Genomic DNA, 25,844 nt, shown 5'->3' on the forward strand with positions numbered 1-25,844 from the left:
TACTATAAGAAATGTAGAAGAATATTCCCTTTATTATTCAGAAATCCTTGTCACCTGCTGAGGTTTCCTATGGGTAACAATGGTTGGGGGCCCACTTAGACTCACTCGCCCCCCCTAGGCTGAACCCCTAGCTACGCCCCTGTTTTAACTGCATGCACTCCTGACAAGCAGTTTTGACTAGACTTAGGGTACTATTACACGGAACGATAATCGGTCGAATCGGCCCGATACGGCCGATTATCGTTCCGTGTAATAAATACAATGATCAGCCGATGACAACGACCCTTAGACATTGGCTGATCGTTCATATAGCTTTGGACCTATATTTGTCGGGCGCCGACCGCGCACCACTACGTGTAATAGCGGTGCACGGCCAGCGAATGACGATATACATTACCTATCCACGTTCCAGCGGACTGCAGGAGTAGCCCTGGAACGTGGATAGGTAATGTATGTGGTTTAAACAAGGGCTGCAAGGACATTGGTAACAATGTCCTTGCAGCCCTTGTTAAACGATTATCAGGCCCTGGAATAGGCCCAGTAAACGAGCGACGATCTAGCAGATCGCTGCTCGTTTACAGGTATTATCGGGCCCCCATTGGCCCAGCCATTTCTAGTTATGCCCCTGACTCACAGATTCTCTTTAAAGAGGTCATCCAGGCTTAGAAAAACATGGCTGCTTTCTTACACTCCTGTTTCAGGACAGGGGTTGTTGTTTTTTTTTGTTTTGTTTTGTGCAAGAAAGTAGCTGTGCTTTTTTGGAATCTTGAATAACCCCTTTAAGAGTCTTTTCCCACTTACTTAATCCATTGCGGATTTGATGGAGCTGATTTCATCAATATAAATTCCTAAAATCTGCCACATTCGCACAAATTCAGAGAGAATTACGTACATGTAAATATACCATGATAATTGGTCGCTACTCATGGGCCAGTACTAAGTGCTTGCTTGCCACCCAGGCTAAAATTTGCCTGCCAGCTCCTGCCAGTAGACAAAGCTGTTTGATATAGTATGTGACCAGCAGGGGGAGCCAACACTGAACAAAGTCATAAACAGCCTGTGTGACCATAGAAACACCTATACACAAAAGAGATCATGGAGCACAAACCAGGTAATACTGAGTGCAGACATCTAAAGAAAGTCACCTTCTTTAGAATAGCTTTGAGTATTTCAGGGAATGTGGGTCTTTCATTTACAGAATATTTTCCTTTGTAATGATTGTTTTATATATTTGTACTTATCTCCTTTATGTGTTCTGTTTTTTAACACTTCAGAAGTCTTGAAGAGAGTCTGCTTTGGCAGTACACAGGAAAGGAAACATTTCCCTTATCACTGTGCCCCAGACCGTCTAGGTAATGATCTCGCCCCTATCAGAGGCGCTCCAAACCGCGGACCTGGATGTTACCGATCTGAGGAGGTAGGGAAATGTCATTTTCATCTTTCAGGTTTACACATAGCATATTTCAGCTTTTTTTCAGCAGCATTTTTGGCAAAAAATATAGCATTCATATAATACATATATGTAAATGGAATTTTGAGTAAGTTTGTTACTTGTTCTCTGTTTATAGTCCATTCCTGGCTTTGGCTCAAAAAAAATTGTCAGATAATCTGTTGGTGTAATCGGGCCCTTAGACTAGAGCATGTGTCTCCAAACTGAGGCCCTCCAGCTGTTACAAAAGCACATCATGCTAAAGCTTTGGATTTAACTGTTCAGGCATGATGGGAAATGTAGTATTGCAACAGCTGGAGGGCTGCAGTTTGGAGACCAATGGACTAGAGCTATGCAGCAACCTTGGCCATAAAAGGTTCATGTGGTCAATGATTGCTGAGTTGCACCAAAGGGTTTATGCTGCATGGCAATTAATACAAGTAAATGACTAGCAATTGTCAGGTCGAGGCCACTTGTGGGTCACAACACTATCCCTTCAGTGCATTACAGCGATCTGTGGCCAAAGTTGCCATGTGATTGCAGAGTCAAGGTGAATTGTCTCAGTTGCAATCAATCAGATTCCACTTTTCCTTCCTCACAGATTCTTTGGAAAATGAAAGGTGGAATCTGATTGGTTGCTAGGGGCAACTAAGACAATTCTACTTTACACCATGTTTGATAAATCTCCCCATATGATTCTGTGTCCCACAAAATAGTAGACTACTGTATGTCTGGTGCATTAAAGTCTATAGCCACGTTGCGGTCAGCGCTTAAAAGTTACCTGATATATATGGAAATGGGGCCCCATAAATGATGTGAATAGGTCCCCAAAGGTTTAAAAAAGATAGCATGCATTAATGCTACATTTCCACATACACAGAAAATACCACCTATTTGTGGAGATAACCTCCCTTATCCAGAGTAGAACATTATGCACGGTTTTCTTTGTGAAGACCACCCCATAGAAGAGACCATTTCAATGGTTTCTCACAGAGGTTTCACCCTATGCTGCACAGTATTTTTGGTTTACGTACACATCAGTATAAAGGACAATGTTGGCCTGTGGATATGCTTGACATGCGCGCTGGGAGCTTCATGACAAATACTTAACCCCTTCAAGACCGAGCATATTTGGGCCTTAAAGGGGTAGTGCGTCGCTAAACAATTATTCACTAAATAACACACATTACAAAGTTATACAACTTTGTAATGTATGTTATGTTAGTAAATGGCCCCCTTCCCCGTGTCCCCCCCAGCCACGCTAGGCCCAGAAGTGTAGTCCTCTATACTCACCTTATCCGTGTCGATCCCCGTCCGCCATCTTGTGACAATGATGTAATCTTCAGGCGGGCGGCCGAACCGCTCCGACCGTCCCTCATGCCAGCTGCCCTCTGCCGCGTCATGAGCTGCTCAGCCGCGATTGGCTGAGCATAACTGTGCTTAGCCAATCGCGGCTGAGCAGCTGATGACGAGGCAGAGAGTGGCCCGCACTAGGGACGGTCGGAGCGGTTCGGCCAGCCGCCCGAAGATTACATCATTGTCACAAGATGGCGGACGGGGATCTACACGGATGAGGTGAGTATAGAGCACTACATTTCCGGGTCTAGCGTGGGGGGGGGGAAACACGGGGAAGGGGGCCATTTACTAACATAACATACATTACAAAGTTGTATAACTTTGTAATGTGTGTTATTTAGTGAATAATTGCTTACCGCCGCACTACCCCTTTAACCCTTTGAGGCCAGGCCCAAAATGACCCAGTGGACCGCGCAAATTTTGATCTTAGTGTTTTCGTTTTCCCCTCCTCCCCTTCTAAGAGCTCTAGCACTTTCAGATTTCTATCTACAAGCCATGTAAGTGCTTGTTTTTTACAGGAATAGTTGTACTGTGTAATGGCGTCATTCATTTTACCATAACATGTATGATGGAATTCCAAATATATTATTTATGAAGATATAAATAGGTGAAATCGTAAATAAGAATGCAATATGGTAACGTTTGGGGGGTTCCTGTGTCTACGTAATGCACTATATGGTAAAAGCGACATGATACTATTACTCTATAGGTCAGTCCGAACACAACCATATGCCGGTTACACAGATTCTCTAATGTTATATATGTATTTTTTTATGAAATCCTTTTTTTTTGGCAATTAAATATTAATAAAATGGGCCTATTGTGACGCTTATAACGGTTTTATTTTTTCACCTACGGGGCTGTATGGGGTGTCATTTTTTTCCGCCATGATCTCTAGTTTTTATTAATACCATATTTGTGAAGATCGGACGTTTTGATCACTTTTTATTGATTTTTTTTAATATATAATGTAACATAAAATCGGTAATCTGCGCACTTTTTTCCCTCTTTTCGTGTACGCCGTTTACCGATCACAATGACGCTTGTTATATTTTAATAGATCGGACAATTACGCACACTACGGTATATTATATGTTTATCTATTTATTTATTTTTATATGTTTTATTTATATAATGGGAAAGGGGGGTGATTTAGACTTTTATTGGGGGAGGGGTTTTGGGGTAGTGTAATAGTGTTTTGAACTTTTTTTTTTTACACATTTGAAGTCCCTTTGGGGGACTTTTACATACAGTACTTTGATTTCTACACTGATGATTGCTATGCCATAGGCATAGCATTGATCAGTGTTATCGGCGATCTGCTCATTGAGCCTGACTGTGCAGGCTCAGTGTAGCAGATCGCCGATCAGACCGCACGGAGGCAGGTAAGAGACCTCCGGCAGTCCGTTTCAACGATCAGGACCCCCGCAGTCACACTGCGGGGGTCCCGATCGGTAAGTGACAGGGGACTCCCCCTGTCACTTACACTTAAACGGTCGCGACGTTTAAGGGGTTAATGACACGCGGCAGCGCGATCGCTGCAGCGTGTCATTACCGGTGAGGTCCCGGCTGCTGTTTGCAGCCGGCCCCCACCTGCTATGTGCATAGCGGGAGAAACACCCAGGACGTAAGGTTACGTCATGGGTCGTCTGGGGACAGACTTCCATGACGTAACCCTACGTCCAGGGTCGTCTAGGGGTTAATGACCAGGCTAATTTTTCAAAATCTGACTTGTCTTAGTTTATGTGCTTATTGCTCAGTGATGCTTTAAAGTATGCAAGCGATTCTGTGACTGTTTTTTTTATAACATATGGTACTTTATGATATTGGCAAAATGTGTGTTTTTTGTGGAAAAACATCAAAATATCATGAAAATTTGAATAATTTGCACTTTACAAACTTTGAAATTCTCTGCTTCTAAAACCAGAAAGCCATATCACATAAATTAGTTACTAAGTCACATTATTAATATGTCCTCTTTATTCTGATTTCATTTCGTAAACATATTTTACTTTTTTCGGGTGTTATGGGGTTTAGAAATGTATCAGCAAATTTCCAAAACTGATTTTTTTTTAGGGACCAGTTCTTTTTTTTATTTAAAGTTTTTATTCATTTCAAAAGCAAAGTATTACAGTAAAATGACAATAAGGCAAAGTATGGAAGCAAGGGATGGACAGCGCCATACAAGTACTAAAGGGACATCATAAACGGTGATGTAATAACATCAGTATCACATAAGATAATGTTGGAGCAAGTATACAAGGGGTCATCATAAACAGTAACTGATAACCATGAAACAGTGAGACGCTGACCATATCCAGGTCATTCTAAGTAAGGTCAGAAAGCATTAGAGACTTTCTGGTGTAGTGGTGTTCTAGACAAAGGCCTCGATAGGCCCTGTATGGCAGGTAAATGTAGGAGGTAAACCGTAGTTAGAATATGTGGATAGAGTTTAGGAAAAGAGAAGGAAGCGGAAACAGAGAAGGGAAGAATGTGGCGGGGAAATAAGGGGGGTGAGCCCCTATCCCACCGCAGGGGGGGGGGGTCCATCGGAGAGGTTGCAGTAAGTGTCAGAATTTAGAAACTCTGACCAATAGAACCAGTGATCAGTGTTTTTGGGTGTTAAGGCAATTAAGTCTTCCACACGCTGGGTGAGGTAGACTTCGGCCAGCCATTCCGACATGGTAGGAGGATCGGGGGACTTCCACCTACGCGGGATGACTGTTTTAGCCGCCTTTAGCAGGTGACGGGTTAGAGGTTTCTTGAATTTAGTGGCAGACATATCGAACATGTAGAGCAGGATGGCCTAGGGTGAGTCCACAATAATGACCCCAGTTATTGATTGGATGACGGTGAGGTCGTAGACCAAAAGTATCTGATGGAGGGGCAAGACCACCATATATGCGTCATAGTACCATTTGTGAAGCTGTTCTGGGACCCTATACCATCGGGAGATGATTTTGTAGTTAGTCTCCTGAGCCCTGTTCGCGATCACCGCTTTATGTGACAGTGTGAAGCATTTTGACCACTAAGGTTCAGAGAATTGTTTATTCAACTTGTGTTGCCAGGCTGAGCAGTATGGAGGCTCAGCAGACAACAGCAATCAGTAAAGCAAGGAAATGGCATGCGGGGGGGAAGGAGGAGGGGGGCACAGGCGCTCAAAGTCTGAGAGAGGCCGGTGCAAGTTATGGTAATTTTTAATGGAAGTGTAAAAGTGAAGGAGCTGGGAATATGCATGGAAATTGCGGCCTTGGAGGGTCAGGTCTAGGATGATAGAGGTGAGGGGTAAGAGGCCACTCGGGGTAAGAATTGTGAAGAATCGAAGAGGTAAGAGTTTGGGGTGGCCAGGTAGGAAGGCTGAGTGGTCAGTGACTGACAATAGTGGGCCCTTAGGGTCTACCAAGGACTTTTTAGTGGAGGAAGGGCGGAGGGCCGAGATCAGATGGGCCATAGTAAAAGAGAGGAAGAAGAGTGCAAAGGGGGACAGGGGTTGAGACCAGGGAAGGGCTGCAAGTGAATGAGGATAGATACTGTGCGCTATGCGCACCCATAATTTGGAATCTCGGCAATGAAGTAAGTCCAAAAGACGGGCGTGCATGGTGGCCAAATAGTAGAGATGGCAGTTAGGTAGACCTACTCCGCCTGTGTCTTTGGTACGAGAAAGGATTTTTCGATTGATTTGCGGTCTCCCCGTTGTCCACACAAAAAGCCCAAACTGATGCTGTAGTGAATACCAGTAGAACGAGGGGATATGAATGGTCATCGGTTGTAGGAGGTACAATAATTTTGTCATCTTGAGAATATTAATTCTACCGAACCACGAGAATTCCTTACGGTTTCATAGAGTTGATATTGAGAAGACCACCAGGGCCTATTTAGCAAAATAACCGTGGACTTTGTAAAGTGCGTTTCCATCAAACATATAATCCCCGGCAAATAATTTTTAATCACCCCAAATACTGCGTGTCTTTTTAACCTATCTTTTAAACCCCTTACATTCCAGACCACTATTTTCGTACTCATCCCTCACTTATCAGGTATCCTTCCCTCCCCCTTGGCCTAAATCCAACAGAAGAAACAGAGAAGAGAGTAGAGAAATAGCAACTCCTAAATGGGAAAAGAAAGTTCAGCTTTTTACACCCTATTCCACCCAGGGACCTCCCCCTTACCTCCCCCCCCACCCCTCACCGCCGCCACCCTCCCCCGACCCCCCCTCCACCCCACCCCCCTTCCTCCCCCCCCCTCCCCCTACAACCTATCCCTCCATAGAAAGGCAGGTTCCTACACGTGAGTTTTCCCCACCCAGAACGCTCGTCATTTAATTTACTCTTAACATTCACCAGCCTTGGCTATCCAACCACTTCCCCGTTTCCTCTGGTGTACCAAAAAACCACACTTTCCCATTTGCAACCACACGTAACTTTGCTGGAAACAGTAACGAGTACTTTAGGTCGGCAGCTCTCAGACGTTTTTTTACATTATTATAACTCATTCTGTCCCGCCCAGTTTGGGCCGCAAAATCTGGATATATAGAGATCCTCTGTCCATTATGCATCATATCCCCTTCCTTCCGTGCCCTTTGCATAATGGTATCTCTGTCTCTAGCTGACAAGATCTTCGCTATTATAGGCCTGGGATAGTCACCTGCTGTTATCCTCTTCCCTGGTATCATATGTGCCCTCTCTACTTCAAACCCTGGGGAGAGATATTCCCCAAACCTTTTTTTTAACCATTCATATATAAATGCGGTTGGGTTTTCCCTTTCTTCCTTTTCTGGCATACCAATTATTTTCACATTGTTCCTGCGCGACCTATTTTCCAAGTCTATGGTTTTTTCCTTCATCTCTTTACTGCTATTCTCCAGACTCTCGATGATTTTTTTCATTTTCTGCACCTCATCTTCCACTGTACTGACTCTATTTTCTACCTCATCACATCTTTCTTTTATTTTCCCCATATCTCCTCTAATCAGGTAAATTTCTGATTGGATGGTCCAGATCTGTCCTGTTAGTACCTCTAAAGACACATTACATTTGTTCACTGCGTCCAATATTTTCTCCAAGGTTTCACTGCCTTCAGCTTTTTCCAATTTACTCTGAGCTCCATTTACTGTTTCCTCCAGCAAAGAATCCCCCAACCCCCTGTTCACTAATTTAGCTTTGTTCGTTACTTGCGACGGGGATAAATAAATATTTTTCCATCTTTCCCCCCTGTTTTGTCTCCCTTCCTTCTTTAGTGGGACTCTGCTGATTCTTTTTTGTTCTCATCATTGTACCCTTCAACCCACAGAGTTTCCACCCCTCCTCCAACAGTTCTCCACAGGTTATTCCCCTCTTTACCCACAAGTACAGATAGGCTCACATACAGGGTGGGAAGATCACTGCATACATACAATTACACAGCCCCGCAAAATCTTATCACAAAATTGCATTGCAAATTAAGGAAACATAAACAGAGAACTTCCAACTTTCCACCAAGACCGGCTTTTTTTTTTTTTTTTTTTTTTTAAACTATTTAGTCACTTCAGTGGATCTCTCCGTATTTCCCCCTTAATAGCGCTTGGGCTAGTTTGTATACGCCCCAACTCTATACGCCAGTTAAGTGTCTTTAAATATCTCTTTACCCAGTTCTTGTAAAGTTCAATGCAGCATTATCTCTCTGCACCTTGTGCAAGTTACTCCAACACACCATTTATTTTTACTCAGTACTTATCCCTGTGTGGTCACTCCGTACTCCCGTCAGTTAGCAGTCACACAGTGGTTGAATAAGTCAATTCTGCTCCGCTGATTATGTACAATGAAGCCCCTCCACTAGACCCCCACTGTTTTACACACAGTATAGGTCAGAGAAAACAAAAAGGGCTGATCTCACCATCCGATGCTTTCCGTGGCTTAAAGCTCAAACCACTCTGTCCTCCATGTAGCTAGGCAAAACCCCTTCCTCCAACCAGTCACTTCGGCTATTGGGGTTATCCTCCTTGCTTTAGGCGGACTGGCGTGGCTATGGCAGGCCAGCACAACCGCCGCGGCCTCGTATTCCCTTGCTCGGGATCCGCCTCTCACCCGGCCTCCCGTGCTGCCTGCGATTCGGCTTCCGCTTCTGCCCGGTCAGCTCGGCTCTCACCCGGCCTTTCCCGAGCGTCTGCTTCGGCGTTCGGCTCTGACGTCACCAGTGGGGTATTGCTTCCGGATCAGCTCTGTCTCCTCCCGGCTTGCAGTAAGGGCTCCCGTCTCTCACTCGAGCTTCCCCTCTGCGACCGCCAAGAAACACAGCCTCTCCACAACACCTCCCGCACTTTATCCATACACAGCGGGGCAGACTAGTAATCGAGGGGGGGACTCAGTGGACAGCCTCAGCGTTCATTACTCCAGCGTGCTAGGTGGGCAGGAGAGCTTCACCTCAGCTCCTCCTCTTCCTCCAATTCTACAACTTTTTGCACTAGCATAACTAACAGCACGGTTTCATAGAGTTAATTGAGCCTTGAAATGGGAAAGTAAGGTTTGGAAGTTGTAACTGAATAATGACGAGAGGTCCGGTGGGATGTGTACACCTAAGTATTCAATGCCCGCTGATGGCCATGAAAAGGGGAAACTGTGTTTTAAAGTGGTATGTGAAGGCAAGGAGACATTAAGGGCCTTTGATTTAGTTGCATTTATTTTAAAGTTTGACCACGTGCCGAAGGCTGGCAGTTCCTGCATCAAAGGCGGTAGGGACGTGTGCGGATTAGTGATATAAACCAAAAGGTCGTCTGCAAAGGCAGAGCATTTATATTCACTGTGTCCGATCTTGATGCCCAGGGTTACGTCAGATAGAGGCCAGAAGGTGCTCCATGATAAGCACATAGGGGGATCACAGACTTCCCTGTCTCGTCCAATTGTATATAGAGAATGGGGCCGACAGGGAGCCGTTGATATTTAGACGAGCAGTGGGATTGTGGTATAGGAAAGGATTTTGGAAGTGAGTGTGGGGCCTAGGCCTATGTGTTGGAGGGTGCTTATGAGAGAGGGACAGGATATTCTATCAAATGGTTTTTCAGCGTCTAACGATAGGATCATAAGCTGGACATTGTTCGTCTGGGCGTAGTGCATGATGTCTAAAGTTTTCAGTGTATTGTTGCGGGCCTCCCGCCCCAGGACAAAGCCCACCTGGTCCGGATGGATTAGGTTTGGGAGATGAGGACCCAACCTATTAGCTACTAGTTTAGCAAAGACCTTGAAGTCTACGTTTAAAAGAGAAATGGGCCTGTAGCTAGGGCAGACCTGGGGGTCCTTGTCCGGTTTAGGGAGGACCGCGACATGTGCCAAGGTGGATCGGTAGAGAAAGGGGGAGGATGGGGAGACAGTGTTAAAAGCCGACAACAGCAATGGGGCTAGATCACTACCTATTAGTTTGTAGAATTTGGCCATTGGGCCATCAGGCCCACCAGTTCTTTTTTTAAATGGATTTAGGAGGCTTGTATCCTGGAAATCCCCGTAATTGACCCCATTTTGGAAACTACACACCTTAAAGAATTAATCTAGGGGTAAACTGAGCATTTTGACCCTACATGGGCTTGAGGAAAGTATTCACCATTAGGCCGTAAAAAAATGGAAAATATTCCAATAATAATATTAATTAATAATAATAAATTTTCCAATAATATATTTGTTTACAATACATTTTCTCATTTTGACAAGCAACATGAGAAAAAAAATGCACCACATAATTTGTAACGCAAGTTCTACTGAGTACACTGGTACCCCATATGTGGGCATAAACCACTGTATGGGTATACAGCCGGGCTCAGAAGGGAAGATGCGCCAATTAGTATTTCCAGTTCAGATTTTGCTGCAGAAGTTTCTGAGCGCCAGGTGCGTTTGCAGTGTCCCTGTAGTGTCAGCAGAATAGAACCCCCACAAAAGTCACCCCATTTTGGAAAGTAAACCCCTCAAAGAATTCATCTTGGGGTGTGGTGAGCATTTTGACCCCACAGGTATGAGAGGAAAGTATTCAAAATTAGACAGTAAGAATGAAAAAAAAATTTTTTTCCAATAATATGTTTGTTTAGTTAGAAACCTCTCAATTTCACAAGGAAAAGGAAAGTAAAAGCATCCCATAATTTGTAATGCAGGTTCTTCTGATTACAAGGTACCCCATATGTGGGCATAAACCACTGTATGGGCATACAGCAGGGCTCAGAAGGGAAGATGCGCCGAAGTTCAGATTTTGCCGAAGAAGTTTCTGAGCGCCAGGTGCATTTGCAGCGCTCCTGTAGTGTCAGCAGAATAGAACCCCCCCCCCCCCCCCCGAAAGTCACGCCATTTTGGAAATTACACCCCTCAAAGAATACCTCTTGGGGTGTGGTGAGCATTTTGACCCCACAGGTATTGGAGGAAAGTATTCAAAATTAGACAGTAAGAATGAAAAAATAGAATTTTTCCAATAATATGTTTGTTTAGTTTGAAATATCTCAATTGCACAAGGAAAAACAGAAAAAAGGCATCCCACAATTTGTAGCGCAGGTTCTTCTGATTACAATGTTACCCCATATGTGGGCATAAAATACTGTATGGGCACACAGCAGAGCTCAGAAGGGAAGGAGTGTCATTTTGCTGGAGCAAAACCGCAGCTAGTATTGCATATTAGAATAGCGCAGTTACTAAGATTATGATTATTATATGATATGATATTACAGGTAATCTGGAGGTGTTTACTGGCTATCTGGGGTGGTTACGGCAATCTGGGGTGGTGACAGGAAATCTGGAATGGTTGCGGGCAGTCTGTGGCAATCTAGGGTGGTTACGGCCAGTCTGTGGCAATCTAGGGTGGTAACGGCCAGTCTGTGGCAGTCTGGGGTGGTTATGGGTAATCAGGGGTGATAACAGGCAATCTGGAGGTGTTTACTTGCTATCTGGGGGTGGTTATGGGCAATCTGGGGGAGTTTCTGGCTATCTGGGGTAGTTACGGCCAATATGGGGGTGTTTACTGGCAATCTAGGGTGGTTACTGGCTCTCTGGGGTAGTGATAGACAATAGAGGGGGTTATGGGCAGTCTGTGGCAATCTGGGGTGGTTACGGTTAATCTGAGATAGTTACGTGTAAACTTGTGTGGTTATGAGTAATCTGGAGTGATTACAGGTAATCTGGGGTGGTTACGGGTAATCCGGGGTGGTTACAGGTAGTCGGGGGTGGTAACAGGTGATCCTGGGTGGTTACAGGTAATCCGGGGTGGTTACGGGTAATCCGGGGTGGTTACAGATAGTCGGGGGTGGTTACAGGTGATTCAGGGTGGTTACAGGTAATCAGAGATGGTTACAGATAATCTGAGGTGGTTACAGGTAATCCAGGGTGGTTAAAGGTAATCTGGGGTGGTTAAAGGTAATCCGGGGTGGTTACAGGTAATCTGGGGCACCTGACTTTTTATCCCCTGTGGATACAAAGCGCCGGCAGCATTTGGAACAAGTGATCAGTGGTATATAGTATATACCGCTGATCGCTTGTACCAGGACCACACCGGGTGGTCCAAGACCACCGGGTGGTCCACAATCAAATCATTGCCCCATGCTCTTCCCACATTGCAAGATCCATAGCATTCTTATCTTTTGCGCGACAGAGCTGGTTGTGGGCTATTTTTTTGCGGGAAGATGTGTAGTTTCTATTGATACCAAGTTTTATATACACAGTGGTGCATAATTTGTTCCGGGACGGCGCTTGTAATCCAAATCCATTCTTACACCAAGTAAATTTTCCCATAACAAATCATAGAAATTCAGACAATTGGTTCCACACCCCAAAAATAATGATTTATTATTCTGAATAACATGGAAAACAAATGAAACAAACATTCAGAAACAGCAGAATATGTGATATTATAACTTACTATACAGTAATGGAGAGGATGGGAAACACACGGACTGACAGTGACTGCAGGGAGTATGAAGGAATGAGCAGGGTATAGGGTGAGCAAAATATAGCAGCACTCTCTGTCTGGGGAGAGAGGGGTTACAGCTGTAAAGAGATTACCTCCACAGTCCTGTCCCCTGATGTGAGCCCCAGCCTGAAGTGGATCTGCTATGATTTGGAAGGTGAGGGAAACTTCCTGGGTCAGAGTACAGGGCTGTAGACCCCGCTATAGAGAACATGCCCCTCCTCTACTCCCCCTCCCACCCAGTACAGGGAGCTCTTAAATCAAAGCAATGCTCTTAAAACAAGTCACAATTTTGAAAAACTTTGAGCTCTTAAACCAAAACGCTCTTAAACCAAATTACTCTTAAACCAAGGTACCACTGTATATGACTTTTTGATCTCTTATATGATGTATTTTCTAAAATGGATTGATAAAATACAGCTATTCTAAAATTACAGCGTGTGTCGTGCAATATATTTAATGATTTAGTTTTATAGATTGGGTTGTTATGGACGTGGCGATACCAAATATCTATAAGTTTTGTGTTTTTGATGTGTTTCATGTAATGGTTTGTAGTTAGAGATGAGCGAACCTTGAGCATGCTCGAGTCTATCCGAACCCGAGCATTCGGCATAGCGGGGGCTGCTGAAGTTGGATAAAGCTTTTAGCTGTCTGGAAAACATTAATACATGGATATGTTTTCCACATAGCATTAGGGCTTTATCCAAGTTCAGCAGCCCCCGCTACGCCCAATGCTCGGGTTCGGATAGACTCGAGCATGCTCGAGGTTCGCTCATCTCTATTTGTAGTGTATAGGGAATATAATGCATTTTTATTATTTGGGGGGCTGAGGGGGATGTTTTGTGTATTGGTGTACTTTTTTTTACTTTTACACTAGTGTACATTACTGTACACTAGTGTAATACTGTAAAGTGATCTTTGATCACTGATACAATACATTGCACTACTACTGTAGTGTAGTGTATTGTATTATGCATCATAATGACTGGTAATCTGCATAGCCATGCCTGTCAGGATGATGGCATCTCCATAGTAATCCCAAGGGTCCTCATTAGGCCCCTGGGATTACCATGGAGACCACTGAGGGACTGGACGGAGCCGCGGGATCTCCAATCATGTAAGTATAGGCGCGGCAGCCACCGGAACCAATTACATGCCACTGTCATGATATGACAGCGCCATTTAATGAGTTAAACTACCCGGAGCAGGGGATCCTCCACTCCAGGTAGTTTCAGGGAGCGATCAGCTAAAAGTTAAAAGGCGTACATATTGGAATAAAGCCCATTAGTGACCACCGTGGAAATAAGTATTGCGGTCACTAAGGGGTTCATGTAATATTTTATTGCCAGCGTCATTACGCACTCGACGATACTAAATATGTGTACCTTTTTTTTTTTACATTTATTATTGTATTGGGGGCTATGGGGTTTATATGTAAATTTTATTTCATTATAAATATATTTTTTGTGTGTGTGTTTTTTTTTTTTTTTACACTTGGGGACTTTACTGTAAAATTGCCTGATTACAGGCATATTGCATTGCAGTGCTGATCTGTACTGCAGTGCAATATGCCTATAATAGACAAAGCTGACCAGAATCCCCCTGACGTCATAGCTCCATCGGGGCTGCAGGAAGGGAGAATTCTCCCTTCTTGCAGCAGTATAGGTGCTGCGATTGCACTGATCGCTGCACCTATAGGGTTAACTGCCAAGATCCGGGCTCGGCCCGGATCTCAGCAGTTGCAGCTGGTGCCTGGCTATCACTGAGAGTGCGGTGTGATCCGGGGTGGTCCTGTGTGCAGATTTGCAGATGCCGGTACATCCAAATGCAGCAATGGGTTAAACAGAAAAGTGCCTAAAAACTCAGGGGTCCAGGGCTAATTTAAACAAATACACACTGGCACATAGGGCCAATAGCCCAAAAGGCCCTGAATTACCCCTGAGAAACTATATATAAAACATAACTTTTAATATACACGTATACTTTATATAATAAAATGAATAGTGGAGAACCGTGAACTTGTTAAAAAGACTATTCCACAATCCTCTGATACTGAATAACTAATGTCCACCAGCCACTGATAATCCTTCGTAGCTGCAGACTACTAGGTAAATTAGGACTGTGGATATAGCCAATAATAAACCAACACACCGCCACCACAACTAGTTTCACCCCTTCTTCAGGTGTAAGGCAAATGGCGGTGACCCCAGGTGTGGTTTGGCTTTTTATATGCTCTGTTAGTGATATCATAAGGGGCAGGTAAGCTATGACAGCCAATGATAGTACAAAAAATGCTGTACACCTGTAAATAAAACAGAAGGACCATTCACCTGATGACACATCACGATGACCAAATCACATGTGATGTAAAACGTCATAGAGCCTGCCAATCACTGGCATCTAATCAGCTAGCCTACAGAGATCAAGAAAACTATGCGCCAATGAGGTTCGGTGATCGTTAGTCACAACTGTGCCCAGTCGTCGCGGTCACCATGACGTATGTGCCTCGAGCCGCATTCGCGCATGCGCGTGGACTGAATAATCTTCAGTACGACAAAATGCGACCATGCGCTGATGTCATTGCTGGCGCAGGTGCGCGCACTTATAAATTCAAAGCTCGTGCTAGCGTACTGGCATACTAATGTACCTACTTGCGCATGGGTTCAGACTTAGAAAAACTATATGAATGAAATGTTGAGTGGTCCTAATATATAAATATAATGTTACCGCAAGGTTACTTACGAATGGACCATACCAAAATTTAGATTTGATATTAGATGTAATAATCAGCGAGTCTGCATAGGTTTACAAGTAGTTGGTCCATAAACTATAGCCTATTATGAGAGTACCCAAAGGTGAGAAAATAAATGATAGATTACATATAATACTAATAACTAACCTAAACAGTGCCCTAACTTAATTAGCTAATACATAATTTGCTACTACATATAACCTGACCACCCTCGAACAGGTAGATTTCATTATGTTCAGTAAAAATGCTGGATAGTCATGAGCTATAGATATGATGGAAAGTAAATATAAATGTAAAGTGTCTGGAAGACCAATACACATACAATCCTCTCCTGTATCAATACACTTTTGGGGAGGGAAAGGTACACTCAATGTAATATAACTGAACAAAGAAATATCTCAATGTCATATAAATTAACAAAAGAATATCTCTTGATGATTGTAGCTTCATCCTGGACCTTGGACAACCAGAGGGCAGGGTGAATAGGTAAGTATATAAAAGATGAAAAATACGTGTTATTTGCCAACTGGGACGTTTTAGCACACAAAATGTGCCCACATTCGAGACCAGATTATGTTTATTATAGCCATATATCTTTAACCAAATGTGGCAAGATCCTTTAAAAATATGCGTTGACACAACTTCGATCATCCAACCCCATATTAGTCCAATTATTATAATGGACATTTGGCTATCGCCTTTAAAACCAGAACCAAAGGAAAAGAAGTCTCACGGTCACTTAAAGTAAATACTCAATATTCACAACACCGACAAAATAAAAAGGTTTACAAGAAAGCAGCGTATGAGAATCCCTCATTGAGACCATTGGGGTTTGGGCTGGAGAGGTGAAATATCCATCTCTTCTCTTCACAGAGTAACTCCTACAAAGACCACCGGACCTGGCCCAGGTCCCAACACAAAATCCTATACACAAGACCACCACTTCAATGGCAAAATATTAATCACTTTATTTAAATCACATATAAAATCACAAACAAATGGAGTAAAATTATGTGAACAAGAGGTACTGTACAAATATACAAGAATAATAAGACAGAATAATAAATCTATGGAAAGGGAATAAGTCTTATCTACCACTGGAAATGGTAGATGAATCCCTCTAAATCCTAACGGATGGATATCGGCTGGAGTGTATCTAGACAAACTAAACTAGATACCTGCTATTGCACTAGTCCCGGATGAACCAAAGTTCGCTAATAAATAGACAGTTCTGGGTCACAAATAAAGTTCAATCCCAAAGACCAAAAACAGTACCTGATGTAAGCTGCGTGCTACCACCTCTAACGCACGTTTCGCGTTCCGCTTGATCACAGAGGAGTACTAGTCCCTGCTGTCCTGCCCCTTATATACTCAGACCAAGGATTATCAGGATATAGACGCCTCCTCCGCCGGTCACATGATCACCTGTCATAGCGCGGCGTCCCAACGTCAGACGCGCACCCACGTGTGCGGGGCGCGCTGACGTAACTGGTCGCGTTGCCATGACAGCAAGCCTGTTTACAGCGGAGGTTTGGCGTCTTCCATATCTCTTTCTATGTGTCCCAGAAGCGTCCAATATGGTAACCACAGTAACCACAGTACATGATAACCAGGGCATAATGCAATAGTGACAATAGCATAAAATTTTTTTAAAGCCAATGAATACATGGGGTAAAAGTACATACAAACAAAAAGGTTGTTACATCATAGTTACGAGTGTAATCATGAACCTATATATCAGTGCAAAAGGCTAATGTGTAATATAAAGTGCAAATATATACTAAAGTGAACATATATAAAATCTAAACATATATATATTTATAATGGTTAATAGCAACAGTGCATACAACTCATACATAATGTACATGTGTCTATTTAAAACTCTTATATACTAAATGTCCATAAAGTGCATAATAAAAAATTATTATTTTATTGTTTTATAAAATATAAATATAATATAAAGTGCCAAGTGAAAAGTGCCAGTGTGATAATACCAGTGCTATAATACTATAAATCTGTAAAATATAAATGAAAACAAGTGTATGTAAAAGACATATTATATTTAGAATTGTGTTCAAGTGCACATAAATAAAACTATTACATCCCAAATATTAATATAGACATCAATTAATACAATGTCCCCACCGATCAAGGAACAGTGACATGTGTTACACCTAATACCAATACCCCCAATGACATATTTTAAAACTGTAAGACCCTTAAATATATTTCTCAAAAATAGCTCCTATGGTACGACTTCATTCTTCCTCAAGGTCTTCTCCTCCTTTATTATCTAAAATAATAAAAATTAAAAATTAGTATATAACATATACACTAATCATAATGCAAGGACCCCCGAGAAAATGCTACCGCTATTCCCTACTAGGGCTATAAACTTATACACATAACTACAAAAATGGGGCAAAACTGAGCAATTCATTCAATCCCTTAGGACTTACGCAATCTATTCTCATAATCCATTTTGCTTCCAACTGAGCCAAGGTCTTCTTCCAGTCTCCTCCTCTGTTTCCGATGTATACTCTGTCAATCCCTCTTATTCTCAGCAATTTTCCGTTGCCATTATGACACGTTCTAAAATGTCTCGGGATCGCTTTCAGTGTGGACTCATCTTCCGCCTCCATCCCCCGGCGAATATCCAGTACATGTTCTCGTACTCTCAATTTTAATTTTCGTGAGGTCAAACCCACATAAATCAGGTTGCACGGACATGTCGCGTAATACACCACCCCTTCAGTGTTGCAGGTGATATGCTGTGTTATCTTAAATTTCTTCTTCCCGTCACTGGAGACAAATTCTGTCGCTCTCTCCATATTGGAACACGCTACGCACGTCCCACAAGGGTAACACCCCCACTTCGGGCCCTTCGATCCAAATGCATTTTGTACTGTTGTGCCTCTATGGTAACTGCGCACCAGCATGTCTTTCAAATTTTTTGCCCTCTTGTATGTCACTGCTGGTGTGTCTGTGACCCATTTCCCTATCGTGGGGTCCCCCTGTAGGATTGGCCAAAATTTTTTTAGGATGGTTTTCATCTCTTCCGCTTTATCATTATAGGGAGTTAGAAATCTCACCTGCTCTTGGGTTCGGTCGCGCACTCTCTCTTTTATTGCTAGCAAGTTCTCTCTCTTTTCCCATCTTGCTCGGTCGAAGCCTCTCTTAATAGACCGCTTGCTATAGCCGCGCGATTCAAAACGTTTCGTGAGATCCGTGGCCTGTGTCAAAAAACGCATATCATCAGAGCATAGTCTCCGTGCCCTAAGAAACTGTCCCACTGGTATTCCCCTGATAGTGGGTTTGGGATGAAAAGAGGAGGCATGTAACAAGGAGTTCACTGATGTCTCCTTACGGTATAAATCTGTTTCAATCAGACCATTCCTACCTTTGTAAATTTTCAGGTCCAGAAACTCGATGCTCGCTTGACTGTACTTCAATGTCAACTTGATATTTTTCCCATTGGCATTTAGATCCTCAACAAACTGTAACAAGCTCTCCTCCGTCCCCTGCCAAATGAACAAAACATCATCTATGAAACGGGTCCATAATTGGACCTTATCCACATTTCTCACTGGGTTCGAAAAGAAGAGTTCAACCCAACGTCTTTTTTCCAGACAGAATTGGAGAGACTATTGGATGGAGCGGTGGAAAAAGGGATTATATCTAAGAACACACTGAAATGCCTGCTGGTGGAGAATCCGAGGATGGCCTGCCTATACTTACTACCCAAAGTACATAAAAATCTTAAAAATCCCCCGGGACGACCGATTGTATCAGGGAATGGGAGCCTGTGTGAACCACTAGGTAAGTATTTGGACAAATTTTTGAAACCCCTGGTTGAAAATCTGCCATCCTTTATTAAAGATAAGGGTGACGTATTAAGGAGACTTGATGGCATCACATTAGAGGAGGACATGTGGTTAGTTACCTGCGATGTAGAGTCCCTCTATACCTCCATAGCACATAGGGACGGTTTGGAGGCGGTGCAAACATTTTTGGCAATGCATTACACTGATTGCGATCTGTGCACCTTCCTTCTACAGGCTCTAGAGTTCGTGTTAACACACAATGTGTTTTTTTTAAGGAGACCCTCTACCTACAGCTCCAGGGAACGGCGATGGGGGCGTCATGTGCGCCCTCATATGCCAACCTTTTCCTGGGGCTGTGGGAGAGGGAACTCTTCTTTTCGAACCCAGTGAGAAATGTGGATAAGGTCCAATTATGGACCCGTTTCATAGATGATGTTTTGTTCATTTGGCAGGGGACGGAGGAGAGCTTGTTACAGTTTGTTGAGGATCTAAATGCCAATGGGAAAAATATCAAGTTGACATTGAAGTACAGTCAAGCGAGCATCGAGTTTCTGGACCTGAAAATTTACAAAGGTAGGAATGGTCTGATTGAAACAGATTTATACCGTAAGGAGACATCAGTGAACTCCTTGTTACATGCCTCCTCTTTTCATCCCAAACCCACTATCAGGGGAATACCAGTGGGACAGTTTCTTAGGGCACGGAGACTATGCTCTGATGATATGCGTTTTTTGACACAGGCCACGGATCTCACGAAACGTTTTGAATCGCGCGGCTATAGCAAGCGGTCTATTAAGAGAGGCTTCGACCGAGCAAGATGGGAAAAGAGAGAGAACTTGCTAGCAATAAAAGAGAGAGTGCGCGACCGAACCCAAGAGCAGATGAGATTTATAACTCCCTATAATGATAAAGCGGAAGAGATGAAAACCATCCTAAAAAATTTTTGGCCAATCCTACAGGGGGACCCCACGATAGGGAAATGGGTCACAGACACACCAGCAGTGACATACAAGAGGGCAAAAAATTTGAAAGACATGCTGGTGCGCAGTTACCATAGAGGCACAACAGTACAAAATGCATTTGGATTGAAGGGCCCGAAGTGGGGGTGTTACCCTTGTGGGACGTGCGTAACGTGTTCCAATATGGAGAGAGCGACAGAATTTGTCTCCAGTGACGGGAAGAAGAAATTTAAGATAACACAGCATATCACCTGCAACACTGAAGGGGTGGTGTATTACGCGACATGTCCGTGCAACCGGATTTATGTGGGTTTGACCTCACGAAAATTAAAATTGAGAGTACGAGAACATGTACTGGATATTCGCCGGGGGATGGAGGCGGAAGATGAGTCCACACTGAAAGCGATCCCGAGACATTTTAGAACGTGTCATAATGGCAACGGAAAATTGCTGAGAATAAGAGGGATTGACAGAGTATACATCGGAAACAGAGGAGGAGACTGGAAGAAGATCTTGGCTCAGTTGGAAGCAAAATGGATTATGAGAATAGATTGCGTAAGTCCTAAGGGATTGAATGAATTGCTCAGTTTTGCCCCATTTTTGTAGTTATGTGTATAAGTTTATAGCCCTAGTAGGGAATAGCGGTAGCATTTTCTCGGGGGTCCTTGCATTATGATTAGTGTATATGTTATATACTAATTTTTAATTTTTATTATTTTAGATTGTTGTTTTTAATGTCATGATGTCCTGCCGGTGTTGGAGGAGAAGACCTTGAGGAAGAATGAAGTCGTACCATAGGAGCTATTTTTGAGAAATATCTTTAAGGGTCTTACAGTTTTAAAATATGTCATTGGGGGTATTGGTATTAGGTGTAACACATGTCACTGTTCCTTGATCGGTGGGGACATTGTATTAATTGATGTCTATATTAATATTTGGGATGTAATAGTTTTATTTATGTGCACTTGAACACAATTCTAAATATAATATGTCTTTTACATACACTTGTTTTCATTTATATTTTACAGATTTATAGTATTATAGCACTGGTATTATCACACTAGCACTTTTCACTTGGCACTTTATATTATATTTATATTTTATAAAACAATAAAATAATAATTTTTTATTATGCACTTTATGGACATTTAGTATATAAGAGTTTTAAATAGACACATGTACATTATGTATGAGTTGTATGCACTGTTGCTATTAACCATTATAAATATATATATGTTTAGATTTTATATATGTTCACTTTAGTATATATTTGCACTTTATATTACACATTAGCCTTTTGCACTGATATATAGGTTCATGATTACACTCGTAACTATGATGTAACAACCTTTTTGTTTGTATGTACTTTTACCCCATGTATTCATTGGCTTTAAAAAAATTTTATGCTATTGTCACTATTGCATTATGCCCTGGTTATCATGTACTGTGGTTACTGTGGTTACCATATTGGACGCTTCTGGGACACATAGAAAGAGATATGGAAGACGCCAAACCTCCGCTGTAAACAGGCTTGCTGTCATGGCAACGCGACCAGTTACGTCAGCGCGCCCCGCACACGTGGGTGCGCGTCTGACGTTGGGACGCCGCGCTATGACAGGCGATCATGTGACCGGCGGAGGAGGCGTCTATATCCTGATAATCCTTGGTCTGAGTATATAAGGGGCAGGACAGCAGGGACTAGTACTCCTCTGTGATCAAGCGGAACGCGAAACGTGCGTTAGAGGTGGTAGCACGCAGCTTACATCAGGTACTGTTTTTGGTCTTTGGGATTGAACTTTATTTGTGACCCAGAACTGTCTATTTATTAGCGAACTTTGGTTCATCCGGGACTAGTGCAATAGCAGGTATCTAGTTTAGTTTGTCTAGATACACTCCAGCCGATATCCATCCGTTAGGATTTAGAGGGATTCATCTACCATTTCCAGTGGTAGATAAGACTTATTCCCTTTCCATAGATTTATTATTCTGTCTTATTATTCTTGTATATTTGTACAGTACCTCTTGTTCACATAATTTTACTCCATTTGTTTGTGATTTTATATGTGATTTAAATAAAGTGATTAATATTTTGCCATTGAAGTGGTGGTCTTGTGTATAGGATTCTCTTCACAGAGTAAGTATTGGTCCAAATTTCCCTTGTGTTCACCTAGTTTCATTTGACATATCGCCCATATCTGTAGATGCTAATAATCTCCGCTATGAAAAGCATGTACATGTCGCATAATGTCCATTAATTTTCTGGACATTACCATAAACATTGATGATAATCTAAACATCAAGACATATACCGTAAACCTACTGCGATAAATAACTTGTTACATTGGTCCAGTTGGCACCCTGTTCCATTGAAAAATGGAATAACAAAAAGACAGTACCTTCGAGCCAAAATAAACTGTTCCAATGAACAAGATTTTCAACGTGAATTTAGAAATCCATTGACATCACGTGGCTACCCAAGGAAACCCCTAAAAAAAGCTTATCATAGAGCCTGTACCAGTGATCAATCCACACTCCTTGCAGACTATTTTTGAACAGAGGACCATCAAAATTATCAGATGTTTAGGGACCTATGATTCTGATGCGGTGGAGATTAAAAGGATGCTACAAAAATACTGGGGTATCCTCCTATTGGATGAGGACCTTAGGGAAGAGGTTTGCCATATACCTAATATAACCTATCGGAGAGGCAAAAATTTGCTAGATCTGTTGGTCTATAGTCATCATGTGAATGGCCATATTGCTGTGGGACCTAAAATAGTTGGATCATTCCCTTGTGGGCACTGTGGCTTCTGCCAATATATGCCCAAGACAGAGGACCTCACTAACCCCCCAGTTGATGGTAAAATCTAGCAGATCAGACAATTCATAAACTGCAGTTCTAAGGGAGTGGTTTATGCAATAAAATGTGGTTGCAATAAAGTGGGTCCAGCGGCATCTGCTTCTGACTCGGCTCCAGCGGCCGGCTTCTAGTGACCGGGGACGCCGCAGTCTCACGTGAGAGTCAGCCGTCTGGCCAGCACGCAGCTGGGCGGACCCTGCTCACTCTACCACTCAGCATGCAGTGCCGCAGCTGTTCCGTGGCTGGATTCAGGAGGCCGGACCAATCAGTCTTTGGTCCGGACTCCTGATCCAGTATAAGTACAGTCAGAGCCAGCTTCAAATCGCTGGCTGTTAGGTTAACTCCTGGTCCCAGCTCCCCCATGTCTACTCCTGCGCAGCCCCATCCTAATCCCTTCTGCCTGACCGACTTGTTATTCTGACCCCTGCCTGACTTGTGACTATCCGTTGTTTTGCTGATTCTGTACTGCGTTGCCCGTGTGGTTTGAACCGGCTTTTCCACTACTCTTTATTGTGTTTTGTTTGTCCATATTGTTCTGTGTTTAACATATGTAGCGTAGGGAACGTCTTTGTGGTTGTCCGCGACCGCCTAGGGTCAATTGAGGCAAGTAGGCAGGGTCAGTGGGTGGATTCAGATCTAGGGCCCACTGTCTCTTGTCCTGTCTGTACCTGCCAGTCCTGACAGAATAACCAGCCAAAAAACTGCCAATTGCCTCATAGACAACAGGACCGCCATGTCTAACATCGTGGAACAAATGCAGCGACCCAACTCCATAGTTCAGGAGCTTGCTGTAAGGGTCCAGGATCAGGATACGGCACCCCGACAACTCACTGTGGCCTCCCCAGTACCTCCTGAAACACCCGTGCAGCTCCCAGATAAATTCACGGGGGATAGGAGGAAATTCCGGGCCTTTCGGGAGGGGTGCGAATTATTCTTTAGGTTACGTCCCCGTTCCTCAGGAGATGAGATTCAGAAGGTGGGCATTATCATGTCCCTTCTCCAAGGCCTCCTCAGGAATGGGCATTCTGCCTACCACCTGACTCTCCTGACCTACAGACCACTGACCAATTCTTTTCAGCACTACGACTACTATACGATAACCCGGATAGTGCAGCCATTGCTGAACGTCAGCTTTCGGGGTTGAGACAGGGCAGACGTCCAGTGGAGGAGTATTGCTCAGAGTTTAGACAGTGGAGCGGTCTCTCCACTTGGAACGACTCAGCCCTTCATTTTCAGTTTCGGGTGGGCCTTAGTGCCTGACTGACATGCAGGACATGATGGTAGCCTATCCCACTCCGGACTTACTCGAAGAGAGCATGACCCCAGCTATTCGAGTCGAACAACGGTTAAGGGACGGACAGAAGTAGAGGGGTACTCCTGACCATCCCAGAACCTCTACCTCACCTGTCACTTACCCTAAGCCTTCCCTTCCTGTTTTGCCCACATCCAAGGATCCTATGCAGGTAGACACCACCCACACCAAAGCCCGATGAGCCCATCGCCTGCAGAATAATCTGTGTTTGTATTGTGGGGAGACAGGACACCAGGTTCGGCAATGTCCTTCCAAACCGGGATCAATGCTGGAAAACTTCAGTGCCTGAGAGACTATCGAGGGAGTCTCTCAGGCGCACAGGTAACCTTAAAAAATAAGCTATTGTTGCCTATTTCTTTGACCGTGGGAGATAAAAATATCCTCAGCAAATTTTGTTAATTTTCAGGTTTAGAGGTATGTCCCCTACTTCTCCAGCATCCTGTTAATGTCACTGGAGCAGATTCTGCCCCCTTTGCCCAAGGGGACGTACGATATGTGACCCCTTGCCTGGAGGTCAAGGTGGGGTTAGTCCATGTTGAAAAACGTGATTTTCTTCTTATGCATAATTTGTCGTCTGACGTGATTCTGGGGTTACCCTGGCTGGAAACACATAACCCTGTCTTTGACTGGTCTAGCAGGGAACTTGTACGGTGGGGGCCTAGGTGTGCTTCCCACTGTATTGCTGTGTCTCTCGCGGAATGCTCCCCGAGGGAGGGGGAGATTCCGGAATTTTTGTCTGATTATGCCGATGTGTTTGACGAAAAGACGCTGGAAGGGTTGTCACCCCACAGACCGTATGACTGCAATTGATTTAGTTCCGGTGTCAAATACTCTCGAGGTCGCATATTTAATCTGTCCTGTCCGGAGAGAGAAGCTATACATTAAGGAGAGTCTGCGTAAGGGCCATATACGCCCATCCTCTTCTCCCATGGGGGCAGGGTTCTTTTTTGTGGAAAAAAGATGGGGGTCTCCGCCCCTGTATTGATTACCGGGAACTTAACAAGATTATTGTTAAGTATCAACACTCGCTGCCATTAATTCCTGATCTGTTCAATCAAATTTTGGGAGCTAAATGGTTTTCCAAGGTTGACCTGCGGGAGGCATACAATTTAATCCATATCCGGGAAGGTGATAAGTGGAAGACCGCATTTAATACCCCAGAGGGCCAATTCGAGTAACTCATTATGCCCTTTGGGTTATGTAATGCCCCGGCGGTCTTCCAACACTTTGTTAATGACATTTTTCGTGAGCACCTCTGACGTTTTTTGGTTGTGTATCTCGATTTTAATTTTCTCCTCAGACTGGTCTTTCCATATGATGCATTTTCGTACTGTGATGGAGCTTCTAAGAAAAAATAATCTTTGTGCCAAGTTGTCGAAATGCCAATTCGGTATCCAGGAGGTCTCGTTTCTGGGCTATAACATTACTCCCAATTAATTTAGTATG

The 25,844-nt window shown here is 43.5% G+C and overlaps 1 protein-coding gene across 1 annotated transcript in view; it reads left to right on the top strand.

Moving 5' to 3' along the window:
• The first annotated feature begins 1,087 nt into the window (after window positions 1–1,087).
• CIMAP3 (ciliary microtubule associated protein 3) overlaps window positions 1,088–25,844 on the top strand; it is a 72,187-nt gene continuing 47,430 nt past the window's right edge. The window contains exons 1-2 of the mRNA XM_069945380.1: window positions 1,088–1,111; window positions 1,275–1,417. Of these exons, the coding sequence (XP_069801481.1) occupies window positions 1,096–1,111; window positions 1,275–1,417 (159 nt within the window). The 5' untranslated portion in view covers window positions 1,088–1,095. The remainder of the gene's footprint in view (window positions 1,112–1,274; window positions 1,418–25,844) is intronic.

The sequence above is a fragment of the Dendropsophus ebraccatus genome, chromosome 11 (assembly GCF_027789765.1).
Source record: "Dendropsophus ebraccatus isolate aDenEbr1 chromosome 11, aDenEbr1.pat, whole genome shotgun sequence".
Taxonomy (NCBI): Eukaryota; Metazoa; Chordata; class Amphibia; order Anura; family Hylidae; genus Dendropsophus; species Dendropsophus ebraccatus.